The 20,312-nt window shown below is 39.7% G+C and overlaps 1 protein-coding gene across 1 annotated transcript in view; it reads right to left on the reverse strand.

Annotated features, from left to right (window-relative positions):
- The window catches only part of LOC126328907 (cytoplasmic dynein 2 heavy chain 1), a 906,666-nt gene that overhangs the window by 862,340 nt on the left and 24,014 nt on the right, over nucleotides 1–20,312 (reverse strand). The window contains exon 2 of the mRNA XM_049996078.1: nucleotides 2,831–2,898. Coding sequence (XP_049852035.1) covers nucleotides 2,831–2,879 — 49 coding nt within the window. The 5' untranslated portion in view covers nucleotides 2,880–2,898. The remainder of the gene's footprint in view (nucleotides 1–2,830; nucleotides 2,899–20,312) is intronic.

The raw sequence follows: 20,312 nt of genomic DNA on the forward strand, positions 1-20,312 counted from the left end.
TGAAGTCTGAGGATATTTCGCCTGTTTCATACATCTTGCTCACCAGATAGTAGAGTTTTGTCAGGACTGTCTCTCCCAAGGCCGTCAGTAGTTCCAGTGGAATGTTGTCTACTCCGGGGGCCTTGTTTCGACTCAGCTCTTTCAGTGCTCTGTCAAACTCTTCACGCAGTATCGTATCTCCCATTTCATCTTCATCTACATCCTCTTCCATTTCCATAATATTGTCCTCAAGTACATCGCCCTTGTATAGACCCTCTATATACTCCTTCCACCTTTTCTCCTTTCATCGATTAAATTCAATATTTCGTCTGTTACCCAAGGATTTCTACTAGCCCTCGTCTTTTTACCTAATTGATCCTCTACTGCCTTCACTACTTCATCCATCAAAGCTACCCATTCTTCTTCTACTGTATTTCTTTCCCCCATTCCTGAAAATTGTTCAATTATGATCTCCCTGAAACTCTGTACAACCTCTGGTTCTTTCAGTTTATCCAGGTCCCATCTCCTTAAATTCTCACCTTTTTGCAACTTCTTCAGTTTTAATCTACAGGTCATAATCAATAGATTGTGGTCAGAGTCCACATCTGCCCCTGGAAATGTCTTACAATTTAAAACCTGGTTCCTAAATCTCTGTCTTGCCATTATATACTCTATCTGATACCTTTTAGTATCTCCAGGGTTCTTCCATGCATACAACCTTCTTTCATGATTCTTAAACCACGTGTTAGCTGTGACTAAGTTGTGCTCTGTGCAAAATTCTACCAGGCGGCTTCCTGTTTCAGTTCTTAGCCCCAAACTATATTCACCTACTACGTTTCCTTCTCTCCCTTTTCCTACACTCGAATTCCAGTCGCCCATGACTATTAAATTTTCATCTCCCTTCACTATCTGAATAATTTCTTTTATTTCATCAAACATTTCTTCAATTTCTTCGTCATCTGCAGAGCTAGTTGGCATATAAAAACTTGTACTACTGTAGTAGGTGTGGGCTTCGTATCTATCTTGGCCACAATAATGCGTTCACTATGCTGTTTGTAGTAGTTTACCCGCATTCCTATTTTCCTATTCATTATTAAACCTACTCCTGCATTACCCCTATTTGATTTTGTGTTTATAACCCTGTAGTCACCTTACCAGAGGTCTTGTTCCTCCTGCCACCGAACTTCACTAATTCCCACTATATCTAACTTTAACCTGTCCATTTCCCTCTTTAAATTTTCTAACCTACCTGCCCGATTAAGGGATCTGACATTGCACACTCCGATCTGTAGAATGCCAGTTTTCTTTCTCCTGATAACGACATCCTCTTGAGTAGTCCCCGCCCGGAGATCCGAATGGGGGACTATTTTACCTCCGGAATATTTTACCCAAGAGGACGCCATCATCATTTAATTATACAGTAAAACTGCATGCCCTTGGGAAAAATTACGGCCGTAGTTTCCCCTTGCTTTCAGCCGTTCGCAGTACCAGTACAGCAAGGCCGTTTGGGATATTGTTACAAGGCCAGATCAGTCAATCATCCAGACTGTTGCCCTTGCAACTACTGAAGAGGCTGCTGCCCCTCTTCAGGAACCACACATTTGTCTGGCCTCTCACCAGATACCCCTCCGTTGTGGTTGTACCTACGGTACGGCTATCTGTAACGCTGTATCAGCTAGGTCCATGGTTCTGAGATGGGGGGGAGGGGGGGGGGGGGGCGTGCAGCGTTGTAAGCAGTAATTTTACATTGGACAGGAATCCCAGTTTTTAAAGGCAAATTTGGAGATCACCAGTTGATTCTTGTTTCTTCTGCTAATATTAAGCTGCTTTCATACATTCATAACTCAGTCAGTTAGCTTCATACGTGTACAAATCATCTTCAATAGAAAGTTAATGAATACACCTCAGAACAGAATGTATATGCTTAACTCACATCCTGATTTGGTAGTTATCTGAAATGTGGATGAAAACTTCAAGGTATAAACTAATAATTATGCCTGTAACTATTCAGGACATGAATACAACTTACTCAGAATGTACTATAGTTTGAATTTTGAGATGTTAAGATACCTGTATTAAAGAAGATCTTCATAACTTCAATTTAAAAACATGTATAATTTTGGAACATGTTAATTTTAACAATTGGAAAATTGAGAGAGTCAACCTTATTTGTAAAGAAAACAAAAGCAGGGTTATTGCAGTTGAAGAACATGATTTTCAGATGAGATTGTAAAAGACATGTAACACTACAGAATTTATAAAAGAAAACCAACAGGAAAATAACTGCAAACTTCCCGTTGTTTGGAAAAGCATATTATGGAGAATATAGTACACTCATTTGTACAGAATGACACTTAAGATTTTTTTACATAAATATCCATCAAAACAGGGTTAACAGAAATGGGGAGAAATTGATCAATCAGGATAAAGCATTCTATTTAAAATTGTTGTCTGCAAACAACTATCAAAATCTAAAACATGAATACATCAAAATCTAACTGCACTATAATTTCACCTACACCATGCCACAATTTTCTACAAAGGCTCTCCAAAAAGAATAATGTTAATGTAATTAGGAACCATGAACTTGATCACACTCACTTCATTTCATCCATTTCAATAAAAAATTAACTCAGAAATAAGTTAGATGCAACATTGATAAATGCAATATCTACTGTGTAATATCAAACCGATTAAAAAAAGATATAAGCCAAAGATTTATTCTTATTTTGAAACATATGACTATAACTGTAACTGTGTATCCATTTTTCTGATATAATCACGGTACTTTCAAAGAAATGTATTTTGCAGAACAAAATTATCTTTGAACACATTATAAAGTTATACAAACCTGCTAGAGTTAGAATGAATTTCTTCCTCCTGTCATCCACAATCCCCATGACTACACATCAGGTTCAACTGTAACAAGAGTGGACATGTTTTTAATATTGCCCCATCATGAATTGTGACAAATCCACTTAATGTTGTTGTTATACAGGGTCAGTCAGGAGGAAAGGTACATACTTTGAGGGGTGACAGCATTAGTGATTCTGAATAAAAAACTATTCTGAAATGTTTCTGAGATGAAACACATTTCATGTACACTGTTATTTATTTTCTGTATTATTCAAACATTGTCATCATTTAAAAATGTACACAGTAGAGTAGAGGAGGTTAAGATAAACAATGTGACAAAGGACACTTGTGGTCTACCAAGTCAAGAAACAACTGTAAATTGGCCTACAAAAACTACCCACGCTACAGAGCATGTGCATTGCACAATGTTTTCTGTATTCTTGTACTCTTTTGTGCAAACCATTAGTCATACAAAAAGATGGAATAGGACCTTCTTTGTAGGAAATTTAATGTAGTTTAATGCAGTTTAATTTAATAGCCCCTTGAAGCACTTTTGCCCTGACTAACACAGTATTTAAACCTGTCACACAGCAGCTAAAACAGACTGGAATAATTCTGTACTCATAACAAAATGTGGCGCTAGATCTATTGTGTTACTAGATCTATTGCGTTACAGTGCTTATTCCTATGCTATTTCTATTTATTTATACCACGGCCACTTTCATCATGTAATCACTACAAGACTTTTTTTTCTTTTTCATTTTGTTTTGCCCTACTTGAGATCATGGGGCTCAGCTTCAGTCTCAGCTAGGGTCTTCTGCTTTTTCTTGACCCAGTATGCCTTCATCTTCTGGCTTTGAGCCTGCTTCCTCTCATCCGTCCACTTAGGTCTGGTGGTGCCTGTATACTTCTTGCTTGTGAGAGACAGTGGGAAGAATCCCTGCAGGATGACATTCCAGTATTGAGTTTGGTTCTCGCTCATCTTTAATGGGATCTGCAGTTCCTCTAAGTCGATTTAACAGATGTGATCCATTTGGCTTTGGATGCCTTTCCCTTCTTATCACTGTGAAGATTTGTTGGTGAGCCTGGAGTGATTCAGGCGGGTCATGTGCCCATAGAAGGTCAGTCGCCTTTTCCTCCTACATGTTACTATGTCTTCCTGATGTTCATAGAGCTCGTTATTGTGCCTGATTCTGTAGAAGGGAGAATCGATAGAGGTATTCAAAGTATCATCCGTCACACACCGTCAGGTGGCTTGCGGAGTATGGATGTGGATGTAGATATAGATGTAGGTACCATCTTCCTCTCTTATTGTTCCTAGTAGTCTCCTCAGAATCTTCCTCTCTTTAAGTACTAGTTTCCTGAGTGGGCTCTTTTGATTCATCAAGAGGCACTCAGAGGCATAGAGTGCACAGGGTTTTACTACAGAGTTGTAGTGCTTCAGCTTCATGTTCTTGGATAAGTACTTGAAAATATAGATGTTCTTACAGGAATGATACGCCCTCTCTAACTTGGAGCACCTGGCATCTATGGTCAAGGTTTCACTTTCGCCTGCTGAGATCCATTCTCCCAAGTACCTGACTGCACGAACTTTACAGACAGTATTCTGGTACTGCATGGCATGGAATTTGACTCCCCGACAGACGTCATGGACGTCGAAGACCTGTAGAGGTCTTTGTACCAAGCTGTGATGGGCGTGCCTCCTGGCTCGCATTTAGAGTGAGGGTACCACAGTGGAACACATGGTTGCAGTGGCCAATAGTGGGGTTCCCAATCGAGTACTTAAGCATCTGCCTGTTGCTCAGCCTGCCAGTCTAACCTCGCGTGCGTCTCAGGACATATTGCCTCAGACTGCGTACTGACTTTCGTGTTTCTATACGAGTGGACGTGGTTGTCTTGTTTGGTTCATGATTCTGTTGTCTGTTCTTGTTGTGTCGTAAGGTCCTCTGTCCTCTCCCATTGTGTTGTTGTTCACGGGCCACTCCACGGGTCCCGCCACGTTTCCGTCACTACAACCCCGCAACCGTTCCAGTCGCCGTTACAACAAGTATTATTTCCTAGTGGGACTGTAGAAGAAACCTGTTTGATATTGGTGATGAACTCAGTCTTCCATATGTTGATCCTCAGGCAGATTTTTGCTGCAATACTGTAGAGGCTCTGTAGTTGGTGAGTAGCCTCCTCCATGCTGTTGGCCAATAGGGTGAGATAATCAGCTAAGGCTAGACAGTGTATATTAAGGTTGTCTTTCTTGTACCCAAGCTTCAGTCCTGCTTCTGGTGACGACCTGGAAGTCTATTCTTTGACGATTTTCTCCAGAACACAGTTGAAGAGGATGCAAGAGAGTCAATTCCCCTGCCTGACTCCTGTCTGGATGGGAAAGCTTGCAGAGAGTTCACCCCTGAACTTGACTTTGGAGATTGTGTTCTTCAGGGTAGCTTGGATCAGTCTGGTAGTCTTCCCATCTAGGCCTAGTTCCCACAGGATAGAGAAGTGGGTTTGTTGATCTACTGAGTCATATTCCTTCTGGAAGTCTACCATAATGGCTACTCATGGGTGTCCCCCTCAGCTCCTATATGAGAGGATGGTCTTGAGGTTTTGAATCTGTTCTCTGCAGGACCTACTTGCATGGAAACCAGCCTGGTATTCACCTAGTTGAGAGTCTAGCAGTTTTTGCAGGGCTTTAGAGAAAATCTTGTAGGTTATAAGCAACAAGGAGATGCCTCTGTAGTTGTTGAGGTCGGTCTTACTTTCTTTCTTGTGTATTAGATGGATCATGGCTGAGGTCCATCCCTCTGGGAAGACCTCTGTTCTGCAAATGTCCTGAATGATCTGAGTGATAGTCTGCAGGGACTTGTGATCTATGTGCTTCCACATTTCTGCAACTATACCATCTCCACCTGGGGCCTTGTTGTTCTTAAAGTCTTTGATGATCTTCTCTATTTCTTCCCTGTTGCAGGGTATAGAGCCCTGGTTCCTGACAGTAGGCTCGATGAAAGAAAGTCTCTCTTTTGGCTGTTCTGCATTGAGGAGTTTCTGGAAGTATTCTGCAAAGGTTTTTGTGCAGTCCCTGTTATTAATTTTGTAGTCACCCATCTGGCCCTCTGAGATGTAGGGTTGGGACTGTGCATGAAGTAGTCTGTTTCTTGATGCGCTTGTAAAGATCTCTTGAATTGTTTTTCTTGAAGTCTTCTTCTGTCTGTAGTATTTGAGGCATGTTGTGGTTCCTCTTGGATTTGTGGACGATGCTCACTGTTGTTTTTCTTTGCACTGTGAACGCCTGATGGTTGGGCTTACCTTTGTGCTGATTCCACTTGATCCTGGATCTATGGCTTTCCTCTATAGCTTGATCACATTCTGTCATCCACCAGGGGTGCCTGCCTTTGTTCGATGAAGCAGGTATAGTTTCATGAGCGGCATCCAGTAGAGCCTTTTGAAGAGTAGGGCACCCTTATTTCTGTCCGTTCTTCTCAAGGGTGGTCTGGAGGTCACAGTCCTTATCGCTCAGCCACTGATTCATTATCCATTTATTAAAAACTAGTCATTTACTAATAATATAATCCAATAACAAAATCTATTATTACTAACATAACATTCCAGTCTTCATCAGAATATCAGAAGTTGTTATGTTTGGCTGAGGATATACCAGTTGTCAAAAGGAAACACAACGAATTCTCATGGAAAAAATTGTTTGCTCTACATACCTTTCAGATAACCTGTACCATGATAAAGAATTTTAATGGGCACTAATAAAAAATGGAGCACCATTTACATAACTACCGTTATTGCTGAGTTTCTCACAGTTCCAGCAGGGTACTGGACTCTTATCGAAAATGGCATACAATTCTGCCACATTTGGCATATAACTGTGTAATATGACAATATGAAAAGGATATATTGCTACTCACCACATAGATGAGGTGTTGAGTGGCAAAGAGGCACAATGAAAAAAGACTGCTAGATATTATTAGCATAAGACTAAGTCCTTCATCAGATGCAGACAAAACGAAACACACACATGTTAACACACATATGGCCACTGTCGTGTCCAGGTACCTTCTGTTCTGGCACCATGCAGAGGTTAGCACACTGGACTCACATTTGGGAGGATGACAATTCAAACCTGCATACCACCATCCAGATTTAGGTTTTCTGTGATTTCCCTAAATCGCTCCAGGCAAGTGCTAAGGTAGTGCCTTAGAAAGGGCACAAGCAATTTCCTTCCGCATCCTTGACACAATCCAAGCTTGTGCTCCACATCTCAAGTGAACTAGATGTCGATGGAATGTTAAACCCAATTTTCTTCCTTCCTTCCTGCCAACAGACGTGCATACTCCTACCTATTCCCTTCCCTACTGTATATCTTTCCTATCCTCTTCACTGCTTCATTGCACAGGCTTCAGAAGTTGCACCAAGCAACCCATCATAACCCTGCATGCTCCCACAGGCAGCCCTAGCATCTTCGTCCACCCCTTTTCTGCTATCCCCCCCCCCCCCTGCACCAAGCCTCTTCAGCACTCACACTATCCACCACACTAACACCTCTGTCACCTCAGATGCAGTCGCAAAGTGCCTTCATGCCCAGAAGCAACAGTAGCCATGTGTGAGTTATGCATATGAGTATGTTTGTGCATTTTATTGTATCTACATTTGATAACGAACTTGTTCTGATGGCTAATAATATCCAGCAGGACTTTTCCATTGTGCATATTGGTCATTCCACACCTCCTATATTGGTAAGCAACAATCAATCAATTTCATATTGTTGATATTCCATTACAGATTTTCCATTGTCTGGCTCAGTAATATGAATTATTCTCACTTAAAAAAGGAGCAGCCAGGCAAACCGTTCATCACAATGTTACAGAATGTCCCAACAAAGCAAGTTGTGGCATTTGCGATGATTTCCTTAAAACTACGGATGACACAGTTGATAATATTAAGAACTTAAATGTCTGTTCATAAATTACATGTGTTATTGTTTGTATTATATTTAATACTGTACTTAAAATGATATGATAAATAATTAAATAGCCAATAAACAGACAGACAAACTAATATTGACACCTGGTAGTAGAAAGTAGTCCCAGATATGATTTTTTCACACAATTAATTAAAACAGAGATGAGCAAAATAATGTGGTATACATGTCAAGAGAGTTGTCCATTGCTTTTTAATAGAATGCTTTTTAATAGAATAAGCTACTAATAGTCACTCTTTGCTAACAGAGCTCTGTCGAGTACATCACGTAGGGAAATAGAGATGGACTTAACCTGACAATCAGAAGCTGTTACCTATGCATGCATCTATAGCCTACTAACAAGCTTGATAGTGATATTTAAATATAAATTCACACGCAATTGGATACTTTAGACTGCTTATCTGACTTTCATCAAGAAAGAGAGAGCATTTCGAAGATCATGCTAAACTTTTGCAAAAATGGATATAGTTTACAGGATACTACATGGTTATGTTTCTCTTTACCGTAAAGTTATATAATTTTATTTAATGGGCATTTACTTACATCAGGTTAAGTTAAATCAGGAAAGTTGAAAAACGTTATGAAAGAATAGTAAAGATGATATCCATTTTATGGGCATTAGTAAACAGTTTAGGCTTGCTATGCTTTGAGATTTCAACTGACTGCTGAGTTATTAAATCCTCTGGTGATATCTCCAGCAATGGAAAATGAAATGTTACATGGAGAATTATTCCTTGAAAACAAATAACACCAATAATGCAAATACCAGCCATGAAAGTCTGCATTCTATGGTTCAAGAATAATAGAGGTTGTCAGATGGATACAGGTGAAAGGCATGTAGCCCAGAATGCTTACAGCACCTACTTCCTCGAGATTGAAATTACTATTCTTTATCTCAACAATTGAAGGGTTATTTAAAAGATACCAACATATTATGCCTTCAAGTAAAATAAAAGGTGAAGAATATATACAGGCTTAAAAACTGTAGACAGCTGACAACCTTATCTTACTACTATGCCAAAATAATATATGCCACGTCACGTACTGGAACTATACTGACACATTTCTAGCTATGAAAGAGCAACAGGTATAATTGTGGCATCAGGGTAAAAAATGAACATCTTACATAAATTATATAGAACCCCTTCACAGTCAGTTTATTCCAACACCATGAAATTTGCAAAGAGATGTTAAGTGAAGCAGCATTAAACATAACATAATAATACGTTATAATTGTCTTATATTAATTTCAAGTAGTCACTGATGACATATTCAGTAGTCACATTGCACGTAGAACAAATTAATAGAAGGCAACAAAATTGCTGTTGTAGATACATTTATAAATTTCTTTGACTATCATTTGGATTATATCACTAATGTTATTAATGAACATCATCAATTATAAACTACAAACATGCCTAAACTAACTGTAAATAAACATCTCAATCAGTGAACCAGCTATACTATAAGAAGCTACAACTCTTTCCATTATACTATTCAGTTCAGTTGCAAATTATTGTTTACATGGATGGATAAAAAGTAGTAGCAACATGATTATAATTCATTCCTGACTTTATTGACAAACGTTTGCCATATTAAAGGGTAATTCTAAAAGTAAGGTCTCCAAAGTGTTGAGGCCAAAGGGAAACTGTTTGTGTGGCTGTCAGTCACACTGTTTTTATCCTTGCTCCCTCCACTCTCTACAGAAACCACTGCACATCCACTGGAGTTTTCAGTATTGGCTTGGCAGTCAGTTGTAATGGAGCTCCCGTTAGTCACTAACGCCAGGCGCAAAGTTCATGCAGTTATTCGGTTTCTGAGTGTAAAAGACACTAAACCAATCGATATTTATCAACAGTTAACAGAAGTGTACAGAGAATCACATATGAATGTCAAAAATGCCCGCAAATGGTGTAGAGAGTTTGCAGGTGGTCTTGCTGAAATTCATGATGAGGAAAGACAGGAGAGTGCCAATTCCTGAAGAGACATTCACAAAGGTTGAACAAATTGTGTTCCAAGATTGGCAGATCACTCTCCATGAGCTCTGCAATGTTCTTCCTGAGGTTTCTTGAAGCACCATTCACCAGACTTTGAATGAAGTGTTGAAATTTCAGAAGGTGTGCACAGAATGGGTCCCAAAAATGCTGACAGAAGACCACACCTCTGCAACATTTACAAAAATGCCTCGATCAAAATGGCAATTATGTGGAAAAATAGAAAAAATGTTCAAGCTGCAAAACTATGTACTAGAGACATTACTTCTGGGATCTCCTTCATACATGGCCTCAATATAATCACCCCACATCTTGATCACATTCCCTCACAGAGACAGAAGGCATTGCACACTGTCAGCACATCATCGATGTCTCTCAAGGACCACACTATGGCAAGGATGATGTCTTTTCTCGTGTTGTAGTATGTGCGATGAGGAGATTCATTCATTTTGACAAATAGGTTGTATTTGCACGGACGCAACTCAGGTGAACACGGTGGTTTTGTGTGTGGCATCATGCACTGTCATGGGATGCAGTGCCAGAAAGAAACATTGTTGTGCGCTCCGATCACATGCCATTTTAATCTAGATCCACACACGTTCATTGTTTTTTCTAAACATACTATAGGCCTCTAACTAACTAACTCCCACACTTTCAGAGAGCACACACCCCAACTGGCCCAAACACAGCCATCACTGCTCACAGCACATTTCAACTGACCTTCTCCTATTAGCTATATAACAGTGGGCAAGCCATGTGATGCACATCCTTCATGTTATGACAGTGTTGCATTACTTCCTATCAAACTCATGTCATTATTTTTCCTTCCCTTCTCTTCCCGTTTCTTTCCCTTCTCCTAATGTAAGCATTTTGACACACAGGTGTCAGAGGTTAAACTGTGTTCTTAAATTTGTATCTGGAAGCCATTTAACATCAGAAAATTCCCTTTTCACTACATACTCTCATCTTCTTTGGAAAGCTAGTGGCAGCATGTATACCATCATGTAGGTTTTTTGGCAGACTGCTTAACAGCTCAACAGTTGAGTAATGAGGCCCTTTTTCAAGCATTTTCAGTCAGAGGGGTATGTTTCGTATATAGTTCTTCCTCCTTGTGCTGTGAGTGTATCCAGCAGTATTTGTAATCCTCTCTGAGCTACCTTTTGTGGTGTGTATTAATATTTATATATGTACAAAGATGAAAAAGATAAGATGCCTAGATTTTTGAAATTGTTTCAGCATGTTTCAGATGACCTTTTTGTCCATCTGCCAGCTACTTTCATCATAATGCTTGCACCCTGAGTGTTCGCGTACCCTTGGACCACAAGTGTTTCTCTGATGAGACTACTTACGAATCACATCAGTTTGCGTGTTTTAGACACTATATCTTTTACAAATGATCTGTTTAATCACTGTCTACAGCAGGTGTCCTCTGGTGGCACCTGCCACGTTATCAAGCAGCACTTGCATCAGTAAACAGTGGTGCTACTATCGCAGGGCCACTTTCCTGAAGGGTCACTTGATCATCAAACTTACATGGATATCCTTCCACCTGTTTGGTACTCCAGGTGTGCAGTCCTCCAGCAGGTAGCATTAACTTGCTCATCCACTTCTGGGCCAGACACTGCTGCAACAGCAGCCCATCAGTTGGAACTTCACTTAGACCAGCCCTGTGGCTCACATCTACACTGTTGCCACACACCATGCCGAGCCGCCACCACACGGAGTTACTTCAATGACACTCTGTCTCCGCGTTGAGTTATCTCCATGCTGCAGTGCCTCCGCACCATCTCTGCATAGAGCCCTCGCCACATTGGGCTATTCCCACACCATGCTGTCTCCACGTTGAGCCATCTCTATGTCAAGCTATCTTCATGCAATGCCACCTGTGAATCAAGCCATCTACGCATACATGCTATACATGTGCCATGCCATCCCCATATCATTGCTTTATAACGTGACTCACCACATCAGACTGCAAGTGTAATATGCCACCCTGCCCTACATACAATGCTTCATCTCCGTGTCTCACCATCTTCCTGTTGTGTCTCCACAACTAACATGCCGCACTGATATTACTCCGATATCTATCGTGGAATGGTATCTCTGCAGTGGACTTGTTTATGTTATACTCTGTGATAGGGACAATCTTCAGGTTATAAAGAACGTAGCAACCAGTAGCGGAAAAATAATTTATTTATCTTGTTGCAAATTGATTTCGACTGACCTATGGTGTGTCACTTGATGACAGAAATATGCCAAGGACTGTACTTCTACTTATGGCATGTATCGGTTAGAAAAATGCACTGATGATCACTGATATCAGTCAAATCAATTTGCTACAAGATAAATAAATTATGTTTCCGCAACTGGTTGCTACATTCTGTATAATATTGTATTCCATGGTCATTGCACAGGAAGGGAACCTTATGGAACCCAACATTCAATATTCAAGTTGTCATCCAGAATTATATCTGCTGCAAATAAAAGTGTACATAACTGCAACTGTGTAAGCTCTCAGTTATCATACACCATCCTGTGAAGACATTTAAGAGTCTAATTTTTTTATGTGTACATTCTTTCTGTCTCTTGAATGTTTTGAGTTTCCCTGTACTGTCACTCCATACTGCAGGTACGGCTGAAAGACTTCATGGTATACTGTGGACAGATCCTGTCTGTCTGCATATTGCAGCAGCTGCTTCATTATGAATGTGATGGAGCTGCTTCTTACAGACACGATTAACATGCTGTTTCCATTCCAGCTCATTATCCATAGTTGTTTTGTGGTCTTCAGTCCTGAAACTGGTTTGATGCAGCTCTCCATGCTACTCTATCTTGTGCAAGCTTCTTCATCTCCCAGTACCTACTGCAACCTACATCCTTCTGAATCTGCTTAGTGTAGTCATCCCTTGGTCTCCCTCTACGATTTTTACCCTCAACGCTGCCCTCCAATATTAAATTGGTGATCCCTTGATGCCTCAGAACATGTCCTACCAACCGATCCCTTCTTCTGGTCAAGTTGTGCCACAAACTTCTCTTCTCCCCAATCCGATTCAATACTTCCTCATTAGTTATGTGATCTACCCATCTAATCTTCAGCATTCTTCTGTAGCACCACATTTCGAAAGCTTCTATTCTCTTCTTGTCCATGATTCACTTCCATACATGGCTACACTCCATACAAATACTTTCAGAAATGACTTCCTGACACTTAAATCTATACTCGATGTTAACAAACATCTCTACTTCAGAAACGCTTTCCTTGCCATTGCCAGTCTACATTTTATATCCTCTCCACTTCGACCATCATCAGTTATTTTGCTCCCCAAATAGCAAAACTCCTTTACTACTTTAAGTGTCTCACTTCCTAATCTAATTCCCTCAGCATCGCCCGACTTTATTCGACTACATTCCATTATCCTCGTTTTGCTTTTGTTGATGGTCATCTTATATCCTCCTTTCAAGACACTATCCATTCCGATCAACTGCTCTTCCAAGTCCTTTGCTGTCTCTGACAGAATTACGATGTCATTAGCGAACCTCAAAGTTTTTATTTCTTCTCCATGGACTTTAATACCTACTCCGAATTTTTCTTTTGTTTCCTTCACTGCTTGCTCAATATACAGATTGAATAACATCGGGGATAGACTACAGCCCTGTCTCATTCCCTTCCCAACCACTGCTTCCCTTTCATGTCCCTCGACTCTTATAACAGCCATTTGGTTTCTGTACAAATTGTAAATAGCCTTTCGCTCCCTGTATTTTACCCCTGCCAGAATTTGAAAGAGAGTATTCCAGTCAACATTGTCAAAAGCTTTCTCTAAGTCTACAAATGCTAGAAACGTAGGTTTGCCCTTCCTTAATCTAGCTTCTAAGATAAGTCGTAGGGTCAGTATTGCCTCACGAGTTCCAACATTTCTACGGAATCCAAACTGATCTTCCCCGAGGTTGGCTTCTACTAGTTTTTCCATTCGTCTGTAAGGGACTCGCGTTAGTATTTTGCAGCTGTGACTTATTAAACTGATAGATCGGTAATTTTCACGTCTGTCAACACCTGCTTTCTTTGGGATTGGAATTATTATATTCTTCTTGAAGTCTGAGGGTATTTCGCCTGTCTCATACATCTTGCTCACCAGATAGTAGAGTTTTGTCAGGACTGGCTCTCCCAAGGCCGTCAGTAGTTCCAATGGAATGTTGTCTACTCCAGGGGCCTTGTTTCGACTCAGGTCATTAAGTGCTCTGTCAAACTCTTCACGCAGTATCGTATCTCCCACTTTATCTTCATCTACATCCTCTTCCATTTCCATAATATTGTCCTCAAGGACATCGCCCTTGTATAGACCCTCTATATACTCCTTCCACCTTTCTGCTTTCCCTTCTTTGGTTAGAACTGGGTTTCCATCTGAGCTCTTAACATTCATACAAGTGGTCCTCTTTTCTCCAAAGGTCTCTTTAATTTTCCTGTAGGCAGTATCTATCTTACCCCTACTGAGATAAGCCTCTACATCCTTACATTTGTCCTCTAGCCATCCCTGCTTAGCCATTGTGCACTTCCTGTCGATGTCATTTTTGAGACGTTTGTATTCCTTTTTTCCTGCTTCATTTACTGCATTTTTATATTTTCTCCTTTCATCAATTAAATTCAATATTTCTTCTGTTACCCAAGGATTTCTACTAGCCCACGTCTTTTTACCTACTTGATCCTCTGCTGCCTTCACTACTTCATGCCTCAAAGCTACCCATTCTTCTTCTATTGTATTTCTTTCCCCCATCCCTGTCAATTGTTCCCTTATGCTCTCCTTGAAACTCCGTACAACCTCTGGTTCTTTTAGTTTATCCAGGTCCCATCTCCTTAAATTCCCACCTTTTTGCAGTTTCTTCAGTTTTAATCTACAGGTCATAACCAACAGATTGTGGTCAGAGTCCACATCTGCCCCTGGAAATGTCTTACAATTTAAAACCTGGTTCCTAAATCTCTGTCGTACCATTATATAATCTATCTGAAACCTGTCAGTATCTCCAGGCTTCTTCCATGTACACAGCCTTCTTTTATGATTCTTGAACCAAGTGTTACCTACGATTAAGTTGTGTTCTGTGCAAAATAATACCAGGCGGCTTCCTGTTTCATTTCTTTGCCCATTCCACATTCATCTACTACGTTTCCTTCTCTTCCTTTTCCTACTACCGAATTCCAGTCACCCATGACTATTAAATTTTCGTCACCCTTCACTGTCTGAATAATTTCTTTTATTTCATCGTACATTTCTTCAATTTCTTCGTCATCTGCAGAGCTAGTTGGCATATAAACTTGTACTACTGTAGTAGGTGTGGGCTTCGTATCTATCTTGGCCACAATAATGCGTTCACTATGTTGTTTGTAGTAGTTTACCCACATTCCTATTTTCCAATTCATTATTAATCCTACTCCTGCATTACCCCTATTTCATTTTGTGTTTATAACCCTGCAGTCACCTGACCAGAAGTCTTGTTCCTCCTGCCACCGAACTTCACTAATTCCCACTATATCTAACTTTAACCTATCCATTTCCCTTTTTAAATTTTCTAACCTACTTGCCCGATTAAGGAATCTGAAATTCCATGCTCTGACCTGTAGAATGCCAGTTTTCTTTCTCCTGATAACGATGACATCCTCTTGAGTAGTCCCCGCCCGGAGATCCGAATGGGGGACTATTTTACTTCAGGAATATTTTACCCAAGAGGATGCCATCATCATTTAATCATACAGTAAAGCTGCATGCCCTCGGGAAAAATTACGGCTGTAGTTTCCCCTTGCTTTCAGCCGTTCGCAGTACCAGCACACTAAGGCTGTTTTGGTTATTGTTACAAGGCCAGATCAGTCAATCATCCAGACTGTTGCCCCTGCAACTACTGAAAAGGCTGCTGCCCCTCTTCAGGAACCACACGTTTGTCTGGCCTCTCAATAGATACCCCTCCGTTGTGGTTGCACCTACAGAACGGCTATCTGTATCACTGAGGCACGCAAGCCTCCCCACCAACGGCAAGGTCCATGGTTCATAGGGGTTCATAGTAATCCCTAAGAATTTGACAGATTCTATTCCTTCCAGCCTTGTGTCCTCCATCTCTAAATCCATGTGCACAGACTTCTCTTTGTGTTTCGTAAAATACTCCCTGTGGAGTGAATATTCCATCTTTTTTCAGACATGCATCTCATATATTTTTAATTCACATTCCAATATTTCAGCTGACAGCCTTTCATATGGCTTCCAAGTTTTTAAATCACTTTACACACTGTGGATTAGCATCAGTCATAGATAATACTGTTGGTAACATGAAGTTCAATCAAAGATTAAACTTGATGCTTAGTTTCACTCTCAGATGCATCAAGTTTAATCTGTGACTGAGATGCCCTTACATAATAAAAGTGAAACCTGAGTCTCAGTAAAGTGTTCGTATTGCAGCACTGCTCTTTGATCTCACTTAAAACAGGCTGTACATCATGCACGAGTGATAACTGATGTTAAAAAATTATGTTTTCAACTCTCTGATCACAAAAATTCATCCACACAAGTACACTGCTTCAAAGTACATAATCATAGTTGACTGTCAAATCAAAACATTAATGCTAAGAGTATATGTTTAACACAGGGCTTTAACAGCAAACAGACTCACCAAAATGGCAGATAGGCTTCAGCTACTGTCTGTGCTCAACACAGATAAAGTCATCTTCCATTTATCCTAACATTCTGGCTTGTTACCAGCAATTTCACCTCTGACACATGCGTGTTTACTCCGTGTGTAAACTGATTTAAAAACTTGCAAACAAATCACCTTGAGAATGGTTGGAAGGCTGTCAGAAAAAATATCGGAACACGAATTAAACATATCCCAGACATTCACCCAAGAAATGATCAAATAGAATTCTCTTTGTTTCTGAGCACCATGTACATAGCCTTTTTCAGGTTTATAATCAGTTCACTTTTCACGAGCCACTGAGCTGAGACATTTACAGAAATATAAGCTCTTCCTCAAGCTGTCCCACATTTTTTTCCACTGTTCAACATTGTCGTGCAATCTGCATGAAATATTTTCTTCTCTTTTTATTCAACACCCATATCATTTACAGACAGATTAAACAGCGTCGACCCCAATACCAGACCCTGGAGTACCTCATACATTTTTTGAAAGAAATTTCTGTTATTCGATTGTTAACTGCTCATAATCGTGATTTCATCTTCATAGCCATTCTCAAGTGCATGTTTAAATGTTAAAAAATCTGACCTGTCTGTGACATGTCATCATCAAGAAATATATTTCTGGTCTTATAGACCAGTTGATGAATTACAGAGTGTGAGTACATATCAAAGGTACATAATATGGCTGATATGTATCTCTTGATATGTACTTGTATCATGTAATATGACAAGTAGTCTGTAAGATCAGAAATGTTTTTTTCAATGATGACATCTCACAGACGGATCAGGCATTTTTGACATTTCAACATGAATTTTTGAATGGCTACAAAACCATAATCATAATTGTGTAAAATAAATAAACAATAAACAATTCAAATGGCAGAAATTCCTTTCAAAAAATTCTATATGAACGTGGCCCCCACCAAGGAAAGATCATCAGCACCATACGTTGATTTTTAACTTTAATATTGTAAATCATTTATTACAGTTTTTAGTCCCAGATAACAATATTCCGAAGATATACAGAAAGTAGGGTGAATATTGAATATTTTTAGTACATGTCTGACTTTCTCTTGGGCGTACATTTCAGCAAAGATAATCCTGCCACCAGAACACAGCGGGAGTTTCTACCTCTTATTTCCATGCTTGACATACCTTACCTTAGCCACCTAGGTTTTTGGATCTCTCCCCAATCAAGAATGTTTAGAATATTATGGGCACGGCCCTCCAAAGAGCTTGGGATTTTGATGATTTAAAATGTCAAATAGACAGAATTTGGTGTGATATCCCTCAGGACATCCAACAACTCTGTCAATCAATGCCAAGCTGAATAATGCTTTCATATGGCCCAGAGGTGTAGCAATGCATTACTGACTTGGTCAGTCTGTGAAGCACTTTTGCTTGCTAAATGATCTATTTTTTCTAAAATCGGGATCATTTGTTTGTCCGTGCATGTATATCATGTCTATTGATTTCTATCCATTGAGATAATTTGATTTCTATCCATTGAGATAATTTCCTCATGGTGAATCATTTCTTTGGGTTACGGTGTATTTCCTGACAGCTTGCAGCTCTACTGCATGGTTTCATGAATATAGCATCAACTTGGGCAGAACATTCCACAATCAAAGTATCCAGATGAAAAATTTTCTGTCCACATAAATCAGGTATTTGTGCAAACATAGCTGTGCAAACCTACCAGTAATATTGTTTGCATCAAATCTTCCATGCATATGTCATAGTTGCTGAAGAGAGAGACAGAGAGAAATGGTGATGAGAAGTCAGGTACAATTCCATCCCAATGTTCATAATATTGAGTGTGGCAGAATCAATTACCTATTTTAAACATTAAAAATACAGCTTCACATTATTACTGTGATTGTTCAAAAGAATACTTCATACCATTTTATTAGATGAGAAACTTTTTTTTATAAACTATGTCCTTTAGATGTCCACCATTCTTGGTGGTACAATTTTCAATCTGAACACGCACACTCACCATAAGCTTGTGAAGACTGTCACTTGTTGTGATCTCAGTTACTTTGTGTATGTCGTTTTTCTCCAGAAGTTGTTGGCTTTTGCAGATACATTTTTAATTCCAGAAATCAGCATGTGAAAAAAGTCACAAGCCAATAAATCAGGCAAATGGGGTGCCCAAATGACATCACCAAAGTGGCAAACGAGGTGTTCTGAAAACACTATGCATAAGACAATCGTGGACGTTCTGGCTGTGTGCGCAGTTGCACTGTTCTGTCAGGTCCACATGACCGCTTACGGATATTCTTACAACACATTTTCTGCATCACAAACTGTTGCAACATATCAATTTGATGTTACTGGAACAGTACCACCTGCGTCATTCTCCAAAAGGTACAGACCAATAATATTCAGCAAGATATATACCGCCACACAGTAACTTTTTTCTATGAAGTTGTCTTTTGTGCATTTGATGTAGTTGTTTGGTGCCCAGAACCTAAAGTTGTGTTGGTTAACATAGCTTAATAAATGAAAATGGGCCTTATCAGACATTCTGAAATTGCTGAGAAAATCAGGTTGACTGTTCATCATCTGAGTTGTGTACAGAACTTGTTATGTACTTGCTGATCTCTGGATAATTGTTGCATCTCTTGGAACTTGTAGGGATGGAAATGAATATAAAGATGCAACATCTATCACAGACTCCGGTCTGAGACGTTACGAATTTTGCGAATGTCGATAAAGTGGTCACACTGGACATGAATGAAAAGCAGTTGTTCCTGTTTCAACGTTGCCCAGGATGCAAACCGTCCATAGCCTACTCGTTGGCTTTGTAATCAACTTCTAGGAGAGAGCTTGATAGTTAAGATCAATGTCAAAATGTTACTGAAACAAATTCTGCATTTGTACAACACTATCACCATGTTTGAAAAGCATTTCAATTACAAATACAAAATATTCGCTTGGCCATAGCTCATACTGAGTGTTAATGCTTCGAACAGGCACCACGCACTGGTATCAACATCAGCTCTCTCAAGAATAGTGTTCAAAATTACAATTTAAAACAAGTCATTATTTCTGTCATAGCCAGTACATGCCACACCAAGGTGAAGTGCATTAAAGAAAACCATTACAAATTCATGCCACACATGTCTGGCAAGATTTACTGCAAGTTGTATATCACCTCTTTTAACAACTTATTAGCAAAGAGAGACTCGCTGTCAAAAATGATCATTATATCTGTGGACTGTTAGTACCGCTAGCATAATGACTGAACACATTGAAACAGACTGTTTTTATACTTGATGGTGTGTGTCCCACTTTGTGAGACAGCTTTTTTGCCACATGTTTCATCAAATTGTGGAAAAGCTAACCTGGCAAAATACAGGCCTTATGGGTCAGCATTCATTATGGACATTCAATATTCATGCCAAGAATTAATATGACATGACAGATGTGACTTGGAATGGTTCCATTTTGGTATGTTTTTTTGTCATCAACATAACTCATCTGGAAATATGGGCAACAAAATACCATGGTGATGAACGCTAGTAACAGTGAACTTTTCATGAAAGCTTTTGAACAGCTGACATTATGAACAAAAGAACTTTGGCCACTGTACCGCATCATTGTAAATTGCTAAAGCTACTACACTGCCAAAATTTTGACCAACTTCCAGTGGTCCTCTTCAGGGCAGATCACTGCTTTATACTGGTAGTATAAAGCAGTGATCAGCTCTGAAGAGGACTGCAGCAAGTCAAAGTTACATCAAATTACATTATATTCTATACTTCAGACAGCTGTGTGTCACTGAAATTCTTGTCATTGGCCACACAGAGGACTGGAACTGCAACAGTT

The sequence above is a fragment of the Schistocerca gregaria genome, chromosome 2 (assembly GCF_023897955.1).
Source record: "Schistocerca gregaria isolate iqSchGreg1 chromosome 2, iqSchGreg1.2, whole genome shotgun sequence".
NCBI lineage: Eukaryota > Metazoa > Arthropoda > Insecta > Orthoptera > Acrididae > Schistocerca > Schistocerca gregaria.